Source organism: Andrena cerasifolii, chromosome 15 (assembly GCF_050908995.1).
Source record: "Andrena cerasifolii isolate SP2316 chromosome 15, iyAndCera1_principal, whole genome shotgun sequence".
In the NCBI taxonomy this organism is placed as follows: domain Eukaryota; kingdom Metazoa; phylum Arthropoda; class Insecta; order Hymenoptera; family Andrenidae; genus Andrena; species Andrena cerasifolii.
In genome coordinates, this window is record NC_135132.1 from 8,713,237 (window position 1) to 8,729,987 (window position 16,751).

The window sequence follows — 16,751 nt, forward strand, 5'->3', positions numbered from 1 at the left end:
ACCCAGATTACTCTGCAATATTTATTTCCGTTGAAACCAGCCAACATAATCGTAAATCACGGGCTGTGTACACTGCTTGAGGAATCTGAACGTTTGCAATTCAACTATCTACGAAGCTCCACGAATTGCAGAAAGACGCGCAATCCTTCCCTACCCTTCAGGGAGATTAAATGTAATTACTTAACGGTGCCGAGAAGCAAAGAAGAATTTTTTAAATCTTTTATTAAGAAAAGAATCTTATGTACATGTGAATCACTGCTCTGCGTTGGTGTATAAGTAGATATCTACGTTCCATAACAAATGTTAATCTATGCTTGTAATAAATTCCTTAAAGTAGTTCCTTTCTTTCTGTTAAGTCTTGATTGTTAGCGCCTGCACGGCTGGTAGGCAATAAATAAATCACGTGTACCCCTCGCACCGATCGTATTGCACGGCTCTGACAAGAATAGTCGGCTGATTGAAGTAATGAAACGCGACATTCCTAGAAACTTTCAACGGGTCGCTTAAGTAGTGAGTGCATTTAAGTCACAACTCCACGTACGTGCCTCCTCGAAGGAAGAAGGTGCTCGACTCTTTCACTGGCAGAGAGTTCCTCACCTCGGACGCTAAAGTTCCCGCAGGAAAGCTCCTACCCGCGATTATGAGCGTTACTTCTCTAAAGTGGACTGTGCAGAATCGAGTCTGTTTCTATAACTTTAGTGGGTGCATACGTGGCAGTCTAGTTCGCTGGGGATTCATGTCGCTGCGAAGACTCGACCTAATACTTGATCCAGTCCGGGCAAGGTCAGCAAGAGGCCAGCACTGGGTCAGAGAAGAATTCGATACGCTATTATCTATACCGAGAAAATACTTTCAATAGTAGAATTCTTCAAGAAACTTTTGTACAATTGGTAGAAAGAATATCTTTCTTGAAGAACGCCTGCTCGACTTTCCCTTACGTGTACTTCGAAATTAATGTATATCGTTGTTCTAACCTTAACCTAACTTTCATCGTAATACTTGTACTATTTGCTGAGAGAGCAAATGTGCTGCTGCGTGACTCCGGGGATGGTACTCTAAGCTTTCTGAAGGACCCCCTGAGGACCAAATATCTCCGCGCTTTCATCTGGCTTTCGCAGACCAGTAAAAAAAAAAAAAAAAAATCTTACGAAGAAATACGAATGTGGATTTCCACTTAAAATACTGAAGAGAATGTAAACAAACTGCGTCATATTGAAGGAAAAAGTTCTAAACCAGTTGTTAAAAATGTTTCTAAGGCTACCAATCTCACTAAAAGTATTAAATAAAAAAAAAAAGTTACGATCGCAGAGATGCAATCAGTTACGAACTGGTTTTTCTTCCGCCAATGTAGATTTCTGCCAGTGAAAGGGTGGACTTCTTCAACAGATTTTTCTTCGTAGCTCACGTTTCGCTTATCGTAGATTTAAATCTAGAAAAATACAGTCTGTTTCATCTATCGACGCGCTACTCGAACCCGTCCGCAAATTTCTGAATAAAAATATTAATTTGTCCGTCGGTCGAGCAACGGTTCTTTAAATAGCATCTGCATAGAGTTTATCGACTATCTAAACTTTTTGGCTAGATCCTCGTATGAGACTTCCCGACTGAGAAAGTAAATGGGATGGGGAGTTAAAGCGGTGCATTTATCTGGGAAACTTCCGTTCGTCTTCTTCCTCGTGGTAAATTAACGTTTATGGCCAGTCTGTTTGTTAAGTAATCTTCGAGCGAAGGATTAGTAATCGTCGGTGTTAAGCTGCTGACAACAATTGGTCTTCTCTGGAGCGGGGCCCCTCCTTTCCCGTCCAAACCCTCCTATCTGGAATATTAATATTTTCCTTCAGAATTGTAATAGAAGCTTCGCGGCTGAAGTGGTCAATTTCACGTACAAATCTGTGTGTTGAATAATTACCTTGCCCAAAAATGTTTCTTCACTCACGTTTCTCCTGCTTCACATTCTGAAGATAGTCTATCTGATCGTCCTCGTCTAAAGAAGTTAAATAAAATTCGTGTTAAGGGTTCAGAGCTTCATTTAGCCAAGTATTGCCAATATTCAATTACCTTCTCCTTCGTCTTCACCCTCGACTAGCTGCAAGTCACTATTCTTCTGCTGGGGTTCCTTGTCGTAGTCAACACCTTCGTACTGATCATCGCCTGCCTCACCGTTTCTCTCGGCACCGTCATCCAAGCTGAAAATGGATCAAAGAAGAATATAAGAAGAACCAAGGGCTTCTAACTATTCTGAACAGTACAGACTGTCGAGCAAAGTGGAAGGTTGAAAGGAATGCAGCCGAAGAAAGCTCACCCGTGAAGTCGAATATGGTTGACCTCGTCCCCAATTTCCTGGACCCCGGGGCCAACATTGAACCACCCGTTTCCACGTCTGTCAGCAGCTTGCTCCTCTCCACGCCTTCCTGCCGGAAACGGAGGATCCAAGTTCCCGTTTTGCTCTTCGTGCTCCTTGCTCGCAACGTCTTTCTTCTGCTTAGGCTCCTCCTTCTTCTTGGTCTCCTTATCTCGTTTCTCCTCACGGATCTCTAGCTTCTGGTCGATCATCACCGGGATGGGGGGCACGCCGACTGGAAGCTTAGCCTTGGAGGCTGGCTTCGCGAGCGGGAGTGACTTGTCGACCGCCGTCGAGGCTGGATTCCCGCTGCTCGAGGGCGTTGAAGTCTCCAGCTTCACTGCTGGGATGGACTTCATCGAGCTGGTTGCCACGGTGCTCTGGAAAGTTTGTTCAATTTACATTCGGTTAGTTAGTGGAGAAATGGGATTGCGGCAGTGGTATATTCAGATTTTAGTTTAATAGTTTCAACGTTGGAGGAGTGGTGCCTGGAAGACTCTGCGGAAAGTGCTCTTCGTGGCCACAGATGCTTTATGTTAACAGTCAGTCGCAGGCATGGGGGACTTTGATCTGTACGTTGCAGAGGATATTACTTAGAAGTTCAGATAGTGGATTATAATTTCAGTCGAAACTCCAGTGGCAGGATTTCCCAGTCTCCGTTGTGCAAAAGTAATCGAAGGTTGCAAAATTGCTGGCCCTAATGCTTCATGCTTGCTTCTTCCATAGTAATTGTAACATAATCTATCGGTTATTTCATCATATGGATAACAGAAATTTTGGTACAGAATACAGCACATTTAACGTATCAACTTACCTGTTAAGACTCTTACGCCGAAGAACAGTGACCGTTTTTCAAATCTAATTAGCTCAGACTCAAGCCTCTCTTTCGAAGCCACGGAAGCATGTATAATTGAAGAAATTCGCAAAGCATGCCGTTTGCTGAAGAGAAAACCACCTGAGAGGAGTGGAACTACAAGAAGTATAAGAAGGAATAGAGTGGAAGTTTTCAGATAAAATAGATTACTTTTTCTAAGTACTTTTCTTAAAGCTACTGAATTATAATCTTAATTTACAGCTCGCCGAAGGTTTCAACTTTTAAAAGGCTGTACCACTTCAACTCTTCCTCATATTCGCCCTTCAGCTATTAATTAACAAAAAGAAATCTATCGAGACCAATTCACCAGTTACTTTACTCTCCAATCTACTTCAACGATTCGGGGAGGTAAGGAGCCATGATGCGTGCTCGCATCGCTATTCAATACAGCAGACTAGCAACAGGGAAGCAGATCAGTTTAGTTAGGTTGTGCGAGGGTGCCAAAAATAATGCAAGCAGATCAAAATAATAACAATTTATTGATGCATCGATTAACACGAACATACAGGCACATTCAATACAGCTTGCAATCTACACGTACATGATTCTTTTGTTCTTCGTTCACTCAATAGAAGCGTCTCAGCATTCTTCACCTTCTGTTTGCAACAGGCTGTCAATAAATGAAATTTATCCTTAGAGAATAGTCCGCAACGCCTGAACTCTCGCCAAAGCGACTGAACGCTTTTCAAGCCGAAAAGCACATCGAGTACGATTAAACTATAGACACTCCTTTCTAAGGCACGAAATTTCACATATTTTTTCATGGAAGCTTGAAAAAAGGAATGGTACTATTATTAGCATCGGAAATACTTTATAAAATTAGTGTACGTCATGCCAGAAGTTGTAACTTTTCGTATTTAAAAACATAAAATCTTATCGAAGTTCCTGCATCGGTGTAAAAACTGTATTAACCTTTTGACAGCCTAATGCACTCTGTTCCACAGATACAAATCAGTAAGTATAAAAATACAAATTAAAAAAAAAAAGAAAAGAAGACTTGACGCTCATACGTGCTACTAAAACAACGGTGTCACAAGGAATCAAATGTTCTCCTCTTTGCTACGAGTCTCTAGAACATTACACCACTCCGAACTGCCCATTAATGCCTAAATAAGAGCACGCGTTGATACGTAATACACCTACAGCCGTTAAAGTAATATAAATGCAACCTGTTAGTTGAATTTGCTCACATTAGTAAGTCAATACGGTTGGATTAATAATCCCTTACGATTGTCACCGCCCAAGCTGTGGGTTGGGGAAGTAGCTTTACATCTAGAAGCACGATTTGCTCGTGAAAATATACGCGGAAATTTTGTTCGAAGCTATGCACCACACGGACGAGACTCTGCCGTCGACGGAGGTGTACAAAATACTTGTATAAAGGTATTCCGTTTGTTCTACAGTTACTCTCACTCCGCTCTCTCACTTATAACGATTATAGGATCACGATGGTTTCGTAAGATCTATGCTATTGGCACTAAGCTTCTCGACGACGCGATGAGAGCTCGCGTGCGCGCAGGTCGCGACACCTGGAGCTGCGGTTTCTAACAAAAGAAAGGTCATCTATCTACAGCACCCAGTACAAACCATGCAAGTTACGTGCATGTGTAAACAGTACCAGAAAGGTTACACCAAAAACGATTCTAACCCCCATAGAGCGCAGACAAACCGAGGCGTTCAAAGGCACTTCTTTCGAATCTCCACGAGCCAGGGTGTAAATGTTCCAACTCACGTGCAAGTCGATTATTAGCTCACGAATATTTATTTCCGACTACTTCTAAATAAGCTTCCCAATCCGGAGACTGCGGCTGCTAATTGTCAAGAATGGTGTTAGCTTATTACAAGAGTTTCGATGGGCACCGTGCGTTCGTTCATTCCGTATACCTGCTTTAAGCTAGCGTCTCCGCTAGGATTCTATTCGCTGCACCAGCTTCCCATTAACTACCGAACATATTACTTTACGCCACGATGGATCACAGCTGAGGCCTAACGCCAGGGCATGACCAGTTACCAAGGGATCAACAGCGAAGTCGCAGAGCACCAAGCGATACAAATTACCCGTAGCACTTTCAGCAGAAAAGAGTCCGAGGGAATTGTGGCGCGCAGCTGCCATCAAGGGTCTATCAAGTCGGCGTTCATCAATTGGTTCAGAACATCTCTGGCTATCTCATCCTCGCTGTTCTGGACTTTGTCCAGTCCCTCCTCCTCTTTCTTAGAAGGCTGCGGACTTGCGACTGTCGCAGTCTTCTCGACAGGGCGAGCGAGGGAGTCAATGTTCTCTTTCAACGAGGGCTCCTCGTTGCCCGGCGAGTTCGAGGAGGACTTCTTGTCGGTCCCCTCGTTGTTCTGATTGGGCGGCGGCAGCACCTGTCTCATCTGCTCCTCGTCAACATTCTCATCCTTGCCCGCGGCCCTGTCGCTCTCGATCTGAGCGCCCTCGGCCGCCGGTGGGTCCTCCTCCGCCTTCTTCTGACGTTTCTCTTGCAGATCGTAAGGCAGTGGCAACGAGTCTCGCAACTCCCCCTCCTTCAGCTCGTTTGGGCCCACTGGCACGATGTTCCCGTTCTTCTGGGCGAATCGAACGTCGTTAAACTCGTTCGTCTCCTCGTTCATCCGTTGCTCGTTCGATTTCAGGGGATCCCCGATCGCATAGTGATTGCGGGGCGCGTGCAGGGGCTGCGGGCTTTTATCGTCGTTGCTCGGGCGACTTACCTGTTGCTGCTGCGACGGCTCAACTAGCTGCTCGTCTTTCGCCGCTGCCCCGGGCTTCATCTGCTGATCCGTTTGCTGGGAGGATTGGGGACTCGCTGCGCTTGGCCCGGGTGAAGTGGCTTTCTTCGAAGATTTCTGGCGGGAGACAAGTTTTGGAGGTTAAAAGCACTTTGCGGAATATAGGTTATGGGCGGTGTTGATTAGTGGAGGCTGATGTTGGGTCAGGAGGATGCAAATATTACTCAAAGCGTATGTTACATAGGTCAGTTCAATCTGTAGATATTGATTAGTTAGTGAAGCGCAGTTTCCAAAGGTTTAAGTAATGTTCTTTCTGTGGAAAGTAGAATCCAATTGCATGTTACCTTCGCCTCTTCCAGCTCACGCTTCAGCTGGAACACCTCCTTCTTCAGGTGCTCGATGGTGCTGTCGGTGTCACCGATGCTCTTCAGCACGTCCTTGTACTTCTCCTCGAGCCTCGTCTTCGCGGTGTCCAGCTCCAGGAACTTGGTCTTCAGGTGCTCCAAAGCCTTCTCTTTGTCCTCCCTCGCCTGCCTGATGCGACTGCGTAGCTCCCTGAGCGTCGCCTCTAACCTGTTCGTGTCCTCCAAAGCCTGCTTCTCACGCTTCTTGCACTCCTCCTGCAGATCCTGGTGCTCCGTTTGCAGCAGCTTGTAGGTCTGCTGGAGGGAGTTGAACCTCTGCATCGCCTCTATGCTGTCCTTATCGCGCAAGGACTTCTCGCGCGTGGCTCGTTGCTGAAGCTCCTGCTTCACGGCCGCGTTCGAGCTCTTCTCCTCTGCCAAAGACTTCTCCAGCCGCAATTTGTACTCGAATATAACTGCGAATCAATTGAAGCGGGTTATCAGTGCCTGGTTGCGTGCGATTTCATGGTAGCACGCGTTATAGTAAGTATAGTCGTACTTGAAGCCGCGAACCTCACCTTGAAGTTGAGCAGCGAGTGCCTCCTGTTGGTGGGCACACTGGACGTGGAGTTCTCGGAGCCTGGCCATCTCCGAGGTGGCGGCGCGGTAGAGAAACACCAGGAGAACGACCACCACCCCGCAACCCCCGTATACGGCCAGGCGGCCACCACGGCCCCTGCCAAGTCGAGAACCGCTCATCTCTGTAAACAAAGGGTTTCTCATTGCTCCTTGTTTCTACCAGCAATTCACGGTTTCATTGGATTATACTGCTTATAGAAAGGGTCTTTCCTTATTAATAGATCCCATCTTAAAAATAATTTCATCACTTCAACGTTGTACAAATTGTTCTTAAACTTGGGCGGTCTACTTGCTTCTAACTTATGACTGTTTTTGTGTTTCAATTTTGCATTTGGTGAACTACTTACAAGGGAAGATCCCGAACCCGAAAATTCAAAAAATTCTGAAATTTTGTGAATATGTAGGGGATTTCCTTCTGGTTAGAATGCAATTTTTGTTTGCTGCCTAAATTTACTCGAAGGGGGTGAAATTAGCTATTTTCTGAATTTGTGTTATAACTCGGGAACTGTAAGAGATAGAAAAAAAGTTTCACGACAAAAGTTACTTCTTTTAATTAGATCTAGCATTTGGTAAAAAAATATTTTACAGTTCACGAGTTATAAAATAAAATCGGAAAATAACCGGATATTCAGGGGTCAATTACACTCCCTTATAGTGAATTTGGGCATGAAACAAAAATTCCGTTGTAATCAGGAGGAAATTCTCTACATATTCACAAAGTTTCAGAATTTTTTGAATTTTCGGGTTCGGGATGTTCCTTTGTTAGTATTGTGGGAGTAGGAAGGAGGATCGACTTTGGCGGAGTTGGTTAGGCGGCTGACCAGTACGCTGTGGATCGCGGGTTCGAGTCCCGTTGCCCCGGGGAGTTTTTTTTCCGTGGCTCCTGGAACACATGAATTACAAAACCTATTCCTAAAATACCCTAGGCGCAACTGGGGTGAGAATTAAAAAATCTCCTGTAAGCAGGCAGCCTCCCCCTAGAGCTCTAGTAGGGAAATATAAGGGTGGAAAAAATAAAATTAAAATAATTAAAATTAAAATAAAAACTAAAAAAAAATAATTAAAAACTAAAATAAAAATTAAAAAAAATAAGAAAAAAGGCAGTTTGCAAGCTCAAATAGAGATGAAAAACTCCAAAGATGAATGTGAATAAAATTAAAATTGGGATCTTGGAGATCTAGATGCACAGTTTTGATGATGATGTTTAACCTTGGTAAGGAGAAAGATGAGAAGTTCCTTGGAACGAAGAAGGGGGACTGCCTGTGGGCATTTGACGCATTGTTGAATGACCCCGAAAATGGCCTCCATCGACGAAGGAAATATTATAGGGTATAGTGGTGACAAGTTGACATGAAAGAATCACAGGGAGTATTTTCAAAGAAAACTTCTATTGAACCGAAGCGTAGACTATACAAAGCCTCCGCACAATGAAGCCCCAAAGACTTAGTATTCCTCCAAGTGGAGGCCCACCGGAATCCTTTTGTTCTCCGCGGCGGAGTGAAAACGTAGAATAAGGTCAAGGGGTGAGAGAGGCTCGAGCAGGAAAGTAATTTACGCCAGCACTCGTCATAGCCTGTGGTTCAGCGTTGACTGGAAGTGAAAGTCGATGATTGCAATGGAACGTGCGAGGCTGGTGTGCGACGAGTGATGTTCGAAGCGTGAAGTGTGATGCTCGTAGTCCCTGCTGCAAATAATCTATCCACCCTTAGGATCAAGAACCCCCTAGGCTGCAGGAGTAACGAGGCGGAAACGATGGTTCCCCAAGGTGGAACGCTAATTGGAACACCGAAGAATTCAAGCAAGGAGGCTACTTTTTGCAATTATTTCGCAAATGGCTAGTCGATGCGCGGGGACCCGCGTGCAACAGGGGCTGGCGATTAAACGGTCGGTTAATTTCTTGTGAAAGCAGATTTCAGAAGGTAGCTGCTTAAACACCGCGATCCACGGGGGCATGCAAGTGTGCACGGCAGACGAGGGAATTGGCCGGCATTAAATTTAACGAGCGAAGAACAAGGCCGCAGAATTCGTAATGGTCGCAACTAGCTGCTCTGGAACTCGAACGAAGGATGGCACGTCCTAATTATGTCTTCCGCCCGTGTTTTCTCCTCGCGTGCCTTTGCGACTGTTCCACTGATCTCCACCTTCCTCGAGAACCCGTTCGCCGCAAACGACGCGACAAAAGCGCCCGCGAGCAAAGCTTAGCCCTGAGCTGGCTCCGTTTCTTCCTAATCGTTGCCTGATGAGCGGCGGCAGCTTTCGCCATCAGTTGGTGCATTCAAATGGCTTGGCGTTAATGGTCGCGCCTAGTTAGTTGAACGGTTAATTGCCAGCGGGATCCGTGGAATATACGTGGATTGCTTGAGATAAGTGGGGGTCAGCTGGGGGACTTTAAAAAAATTATGTAACTTTGGGGATATGTTGAGGATATATAGGTATGTATTACGCAATTTTGACCACTGAAAATTCGGCTATTTTCCGATTTTGGGTTATAACTCGCGAACTATAAAAGATGGAAAAAGAATTTTCAGACAAAAGTTACTTCTTTTAATTGGGACTATAATTTGGTAAAAATAAAATTCTTTTACAATTCGTGAGATATAAATCAGAAAACAGTCGAATTCTCAGGGGATTTTGGGGATCTTCTCATTTATTTAAATATCTGAACACTAATTGAACTTTCCAGTTGCCTGAACTGTTCATCTTTAGCTGGGCACATGTAAAATAAACAAACTGCCCAAAGTAATTAAAAGGTCCCATACTAAACGCCTTTAGTCCATGCAATAGGTACAAGAAACCCATTAAAAAGTCATGGAATTCTTAAATATTTTATCCTGCCTTATTAAAGCCAGGCGTTTATTTACTTCCCGGAGAATATTCGCAGCAGAAAAAATTTCTAAGGGTCACGGTCTGTACGCCAGAAGTCGTAAACAGTACCGCCCCCCTCTCCACCAGCCTGTTCATTCAAAGTGCCCAACTTGGATCTGTTTTTACCCCATCCAGCCGCTCGTAAACGATTTTGAAGAGCACCGAAAGGACTTGGAGATTCTATCACCGGCCGCAGTCGCTGTTTACGCTACATTAGTGGTTGGTGCTACATCCCCATTCAGCCAAGGTCGCGCAGACCATTAGAGGTACAGTAGAGTCTCGGTAACTTGCAAGCGAGTCACGTCCGTTGCACTCTGGCATCGCGTGGTAGGGATGGTCGCTTAGTTACGAGTAAACAACATAGAGGGCGGTAGTAGAAGGGGAAGCGTAGATTTCAGTCTTACAAGGAGAGTATCCCAGGTGTCCGCCTCCGATTGCTCTGAATTTTGGATATGTTGTAGAGGAACGAAAAATAAGATATACGTGTTTTTTTTACAGCGGTCTTTTTTCATATTTAGGGGGTGAAATCACCCCTCAAAGTTATAAGATTTTCAGGTGTTCGTCTCCGATTGCTTTGGTTTTTGGATATGTTTTAGAGGGCCGAAAAATAAGAAACAGGTGTTTTTTTATTTTGGCCTGTTTGCATGTTCAGGGGGTGAAACCACCCCTCAAATTTCATGAGAATAGATGGTGTCTCTGGATCGGTGGAGATTTGTAGAAAAATTGCTGCAAGATTGAAGACTCCTTGTATAAAACACTGTTAGTGCCAAATTTAATACATTTTTCTGGGGGAATGGCAATTGTTTGCGTTTGATTAGTGATTTTTTTATATTTGTTTCGCCTAACTTTGTACTGTATAAAAATAACGCCCTTATCTGCTATAACCTGCGATTATTTGAGAAATAATTTTTTTAGAAAGAAGTGTGCAGATCAAGAATTCTAATATCTTTGAAAAGTTTTGGTACTTTTAAATATAAAAGAGTGTCCGCTAATGATTGACAACGATTTGAGAAAAAAGTACAGCCTTTTTGATTTTTCATTAAATATATTTTAATGAAAAAATTCTAACTTCAAATGCACGCGATGAAAATAATTTGATACAAAAATGTTTCGAACAACAATTAGTCAGTATTCAGTTGACAACAAATTGCAAGAGTAAGTATTGATAAAAAAAAACTTTTTATTCGATAAAAATGAAGCTCAATGTTTTTAATGAAACTGTGTATCTTATTATATGCCAATCGATGCATCTTTATATTCTCATTAAAAAAGTATTAGGGTATTTAGGTCGGAAACTGATTACTTCAAAAGTTATGAATTTTGTCCCGAACGCCCATATACTTCGACGCACTGTGGCGCCGTCTAGCGGCGACGAAGAAAGGGGCCTTCATTCAGGTTTCACTTGCAACCCCTCCCTCGATTTTATCTCACGTTCCACCAGCTTGAAAGGTGTTTTTCGATACGTCTCCCATCCCCGTCTTTACTATTTTATTCTGGAAACTAGATATTCCGTATTACCTGCGGTTAAGTGGCTGCGCTGGGATACAATGGATGGATTACAAGGACGGGGGAACAAGAATGATGTAACGCTAAGTCGAGGGAAAATGTTTGAGATAGATCCGTGGAAAAGAATTGAATTTCTATTTCTTTCGATTGTCTAATATTCTTAGGAGGACTGCAAATGCGTTAATTATATTGTATAATATGTTGTATGGAGCCCAAAATTCGGAGGATACATTCCTTTTGCGACGTAGGGGTTCGATAAGAAGGGATTTTTTAAAATTCCAACCCGAAGGGGGTAAAAAGGGGTGAAATATGTTTTCTCGGACTGCTTATTATTTCTTAAGCCCGATTAGATATCAACTTGGTTTTTACTTACAAAGGTTACCCACACAAATGCCTAAAAACCAGGGGGTGAAAAGGGGTGGAATGTGTTTTCACGGAGTCCTTAATATCTCTTAGGCTCAAAAAAAATTTATTGTTTTTTGTGAAAATGGTCACATTCATCTGGATTAGTCAGGCATAATGAGCTGACACATATCTCGTAATCCCAGAATTTATCGTTCCAAAATTTTCAGGCGACAGACAAAGACACAAACATATAGAAGCTTTCCGCTTTATATACCAAGATAGTTAATTATTCGAATTTTAAATAGTAGGGACTTTTAAAGCATACGTTGGAGAAGTGTAAAACTACCAACACTGCCGCTTCAATGAATCTCGAGTTCATGTCCCCTAGGATATTTAATTATTAATAATACCACGTTAAACCGGCTGATTAATATTCGACGGTATAAACCAAATTTAATTTCGCTTAATAATTCAGCACGCGCCGCCACGAAATTCCCCTTCATTCGACTTTAATGCACTGCATAAATCCAGTCCGCTTTTCATAAATTCCGACGGCAGAACTGGTGCTTTGCGCGAAAGAGGAATAACTATATATACAGTCCCTTAAATATCGAGCCTCTAAAGCTCGTAAATAAATCGTTACTCTGTACAAAGAGAGGAAACGCTGTCGAAAATTATTACGCTATATATCCACGTTGAAATCGCATGGTTCCGAGAAAAAAATAAAGTTAAATTAAACGCGTATAACCATCCATCCTTCGATAAAGTGTTTTCCCAGTCATACTTTTACAATGTTGGTATTCAGGTGCCTCCAGGCTCGACCAACTGGATTACGTTTGTATTTCCTTTTTCCTCCGCGCCGACCTTCGACGGGTCCGGCTGGGAGCTGCACGAGAAAAACCGTGCAAAAATGTTCGATAACATCTCGCTCGATATGCAAACGAAGTGGAGCCTTAATAACCTCCAAAAACAGAATTCAAAGCACATATATACGATTCAATTCCATCGACGATAGATCACATTGCGGGGACATTTAATTCCCCTATTGTTCTAACTGTAATCCGCAATCAGCAGACCAACATAATTAACGATGCAGAGCGATTCACTAAGTGTCACTGTCGCGCCGTTATTGTCTGTTACATTCCATTACTATTAATTAATCGCGCAGTGCCCACAGCGCTCGAACACATATTGAATCCATAGAAGCAACTGCATCGATATTCCTAGTGTAATTCGCAAACAAGCGCGAGAAACTGGAAACGTACAAGTTTCACGGTTAACCTCTAATCCGAAAAGTAACTAGATTACTCGCCCAAGGATTATTTCCCGACGGGACGCGGATAGAGGTTAAGTAGGAGTTTCGATCGGTAGCGCATAGATGGGGTAACGCGAGCAGGCCCGAACGCCTGAAATTGGACACCGGTAATTACAATACAGGCAGCTTTTATCGCTGCATTTCTCCTGCCCTTAAACGGAAATTACATCCGCCTCGCGCGGCTCATCCTGGCTCCGCTCGTCCTCGCAGGGCGCGCGAATAACCAAGGATGTTTGCCCAGAGAAACGATACCTCGTGTGTGGGGAAAACGCGCGGAACGCGGGGTGGAGTTGGCCGCCTAGCTGAATTCGAGTTCACTGACACTTTCGAGCACGCGCGATAGATCCCGCTCTCGTCGGGGTTTCGCGAAACGTACAGGGTGTCGAGGAAATAGCTGCGCGGGCGACTAGGACGCGATCCCTGGCGAAAAATGGCAGCAGATACGCGGAGTGCCTTTGTTTACTCGCAGCGTGGTTTTTTCGAGAAAAATGAATTTTAAAAGTGACACCCTGTATATGCTCCCTTGCACTGCGCGCGGTCGGACTTTCTAATAGTATTCGATTCGGAAATGAATAATTCATGCAATTAGATCTAGATTTATTGGGCGATGTTTACAAATGGTCTAGCCCTCGTTTGCTGTAATTTAGATTGTTCTTCGGGTATTCGAAGGCAAGGGTTCAAAAAGATTGCAAGATATTGCAATCTACTGAAATTGTTTTTTTTTTTTCTCAGTCGAAGTTTGGAAAACGCATTCGCGACGGTTCCCGAATAAATTCGAACATACATTCTCGATATAGTTCCGTTGACCCGATTTAGGGAACATTTCATTTACGCGATAACATGCTTTACATTCACGACTCGGATATATATATATATTTTTAGTATCGTCCATAAAATATTCGGTCGCCATAAGAGCGTCCCGTAAAAATTGCACGGAGGATAATTTTATCGTCAATTCGATAGAGTTCTCAGAAGGCCAACCGTAAAACCGGTTTACAGCGAACGGCACGGATATAAGGCCGCGAACGCGCCTTTTTGAAGATCCTCCACGCAGCATTGAAAATTCACCGTGCAATTAAAAAATGTTTCTCATCTTTTTCACTGCATTTTATTCTTAACCCTCGAGCGAAAACGATTTCCCTGCCAGCTAACAAATAGTCAGGCTACTCAATCGACTAATTATCATCCGATACTATGCACGATAATACCGCCTGGTTGTATGTATTCCATGTTTACAAACATTCAGATGAAATCAGATACGAGGGGAACAAGACCCAGAGAGGAGCGGATAATCTATTGTTTATTAAATGAGGAAATAAAACCTCGCAACTGTTATACGTTGATTAAGCAGATTAGATAAACGTATGTAGAAAGCTTTCGAACTATGGTGTACATGCATTGCTCTATAAAGTTGGTAGATGGCACTTGAGACGCACTAAATCTTCGTTGGAAACGCACCTGTCGCTTTCAAAGTGCAATTACACCGTGGAACGATTTCAGAGTTAAAGGGTCATTCGAAACAGTGTTACCAACTGCTATTAAATTCGCAGTTTGCGTACACACGTGGCGCACACAACTATTCCGCACGTGACATCATCGTTAGCCTCGCTGACCCGTAGATTGCGTCGTGTTAGATGCCATTACTTATCTACCAACGTTCCAGCGAGTCTCGAATACGTAAACAAACAGATCTCGACTCTATGCAATCGATCGTTCACATTTCGCGCCAAGCGTCCGCGAAAGAAGACGCAAATTTCAATACAATGGGAAAAGCTATTTGTTTCATCGAGTTCGATGCTGCTTAATTAACGTTAATTGCAAACTGCTCCCCAAGAAAGCGGAAGTGACACTTCAAACGACCCACACCTCGGAATACGTGAAGCGAGAAAAACTGTTATCGCGGCGATAAACGGAGTTCGTTTAAAAATATTTACTTACTCGACAAGTTTCCACCGCAGGTAACGGGACGTTATCAAGTAACGCGCGAATTTGATTGCACATCATTAATCAACCGTCCGGTTCTCGCCCGTCAACCGCGCGCCGATGAAAACACACTTATCGGGCTGCACAAATTAGCTTGTACATGGGAAGTTAATCACTGCGTTGCAATGTAGATGCGAGGAAAAATACCATACGTATTTCAAAATCGATATTCCAGTCGAAGCCTGTTCACCATTCGACTTCTGAAAAAGCGATTTCCCACGGTACACGATAACGTTAAGGCGCTGGAAGCCGCGCGAGGGCGCCGTTCCTTAACCAAACACGCGTATATCGGTGGCTACGCGATATCGATACTCGTGACACGAAACCACAATATGCTTCCCCGCTATTTATAGCGTATTAACAATTCACGGGCAATGATTATCAAATGCCTGTTAGCTACCCGCGGTCTATTTCGCAGGTGCCACTTCCGCGCCGACACGTCGAAGGGGCACCTTTCGAGATATCCTCAGAAATCGAGGGATCCACTTGCACAGTCGGGCGGTTTTTCACGCGTGTGGCGCAGCACGGTACGTGCCGATTGTGGTCCTACCTCATGCACGTTACGGGCACCGTACTCTCAGCTCTCCGTCATCGCCGCGTCCTCGAGCGTTGTCTCGTGAGGCAAAGGAGGCGTCGCGGCGCGATCGTGGACACGCGGCCGCGGACACGACGTATGCACGTCGATGCACCGACCCCTCGACTCGAATTCAACGCCCACGGTCCGGACGAAGCGCGGCCGACAGGTTAGGACTCGTATGGGAAGCCAGTAACTCCAAGCGTTACAATACGACGCTACGAGTCCCCGTCCCCCACCACTCGCCCAGCATCTGCCACCGCCATTAAGCGCGTCGGGTTTCGACCAATCGCGCGCCGCCACTTTGGCCGACGACCAATGCGGGGACTCGGCGGTGCCAGCCACTGAGCTGAAAATGTCACTAGGGGACACGGTGGTTCTTGCTTTCGCCGCTCCGCTTGATCTGGTGCTTCCGAGGGGAGAGAGGAAGCTGTTGGATATTTGTTTGCTTGTGTTCCATCGAGTGGGAAAGAGATTTTGGGATCTACGATGATTTTTGGGTAAGTGTGTTTATTGTCTGTTTTGTGAGGGATTGGAGTGTGAGGTTTTTATTCTGTTGATCTTTGTGGTACGAAGTTGTTTGCTTTGGTTCTGCGTAGGTGTGATTTAAATTGGCAGGAGGAGGTGATTCTATTTCCCGCTTAAATTCGTAGATCGTGTCACTTTAATATTGAATAAAGATTGGAATTAACTGGTTTCTTTTTATTGTTGGGGAATTGTGTTTGAATCTATTTGAGAGTTGGATGGTAGATGTGATTTGAATTGGGAGGATGAGGTGACTGTATTTCCCGGTTTAAAGGTTCGTAGGTTAGGTCACGTTAAAATTGAATTGTAATTAACTAGTTTTTTCTGTCCATCGTGGAGAAATTGTGTTTGAATTTATTTCTATTTCCCGCCTTAACGATTCGTATAGATCGTGTTATAATTGTTGACATATAGGTTGGATACCGTGGGTTTAGAAAGAGCAGCTCGTTAAATCGATCGAGGAGCTATCGTGAATCAGTGCAATTTCTTATTCCGGGAATGAAAGCACGAGATGTGAGAGTGACCCTCTTCCTGCAGCTACTAGGTCGCCGAGAATTTCTCATCCGAAGAGGATGCATTTCTCTAGTTTGTTCCGCTGGATGTTCGCGATTGTTGTAGCTTTAACGTAAACTATGGAAAGCTTTATTAGAGACATCAACTGAAAGTAAGTGACATCGAGACATTCAAGACATTAGAAAAAAAACAAATAA

The 16,751-nt window shown here is 44.0% G+C and overlaps 1 protein-coding gene across 6 annotated transcripts; it reads right to left on the minus strand.

Annotated features, from left to right (window-relative positions):
• Positions 1–205: 205 nt before the first annotated feature.
• LOC143377114 (uncharacterized) lies at positions 206–15,757 on the minus strand. Of its 6 annotated transcripts, none has more exons than XM_076828070.1 (8): positions 15,493–15,757; positions 6,868–7,050; positions 6,290–6,765; positions 5,928–6,062; positions 2,303–2,721; positions 2,059–2,186; positions 1,910–1,984; positions 206–1,812 (listed from the first exon to the last, which is right to left on the minus strand). In XM_076828070.1, exons 2-7 carry the CDS (start codon positions 7,046–7,048, stop codon positions 1,929–1,931), a joined length of 1,395 nt encoding a protein of 464 aa, XP_076684185.1. In that variant the 5' UTR covers positions 7,049–7,050; positions 15,493–15,757; the 3' UTR covers positions 206–1,812; positions 1,910–1,928. The 6 variants fall into 6 exon arrangements, with proteins under 6 accessions (XP_076684185.1, XP_076684184.1, XP_076684186.1 ...); XM_076828069.1 differs by having other exon boundaries at positions 206–1,816; XM_076828071.1 differs by having other exon boundaries at positions 206–1,835.
• Between the last annotated feature and the right edge of the window lie 994 nt (positions 15,758–16,751).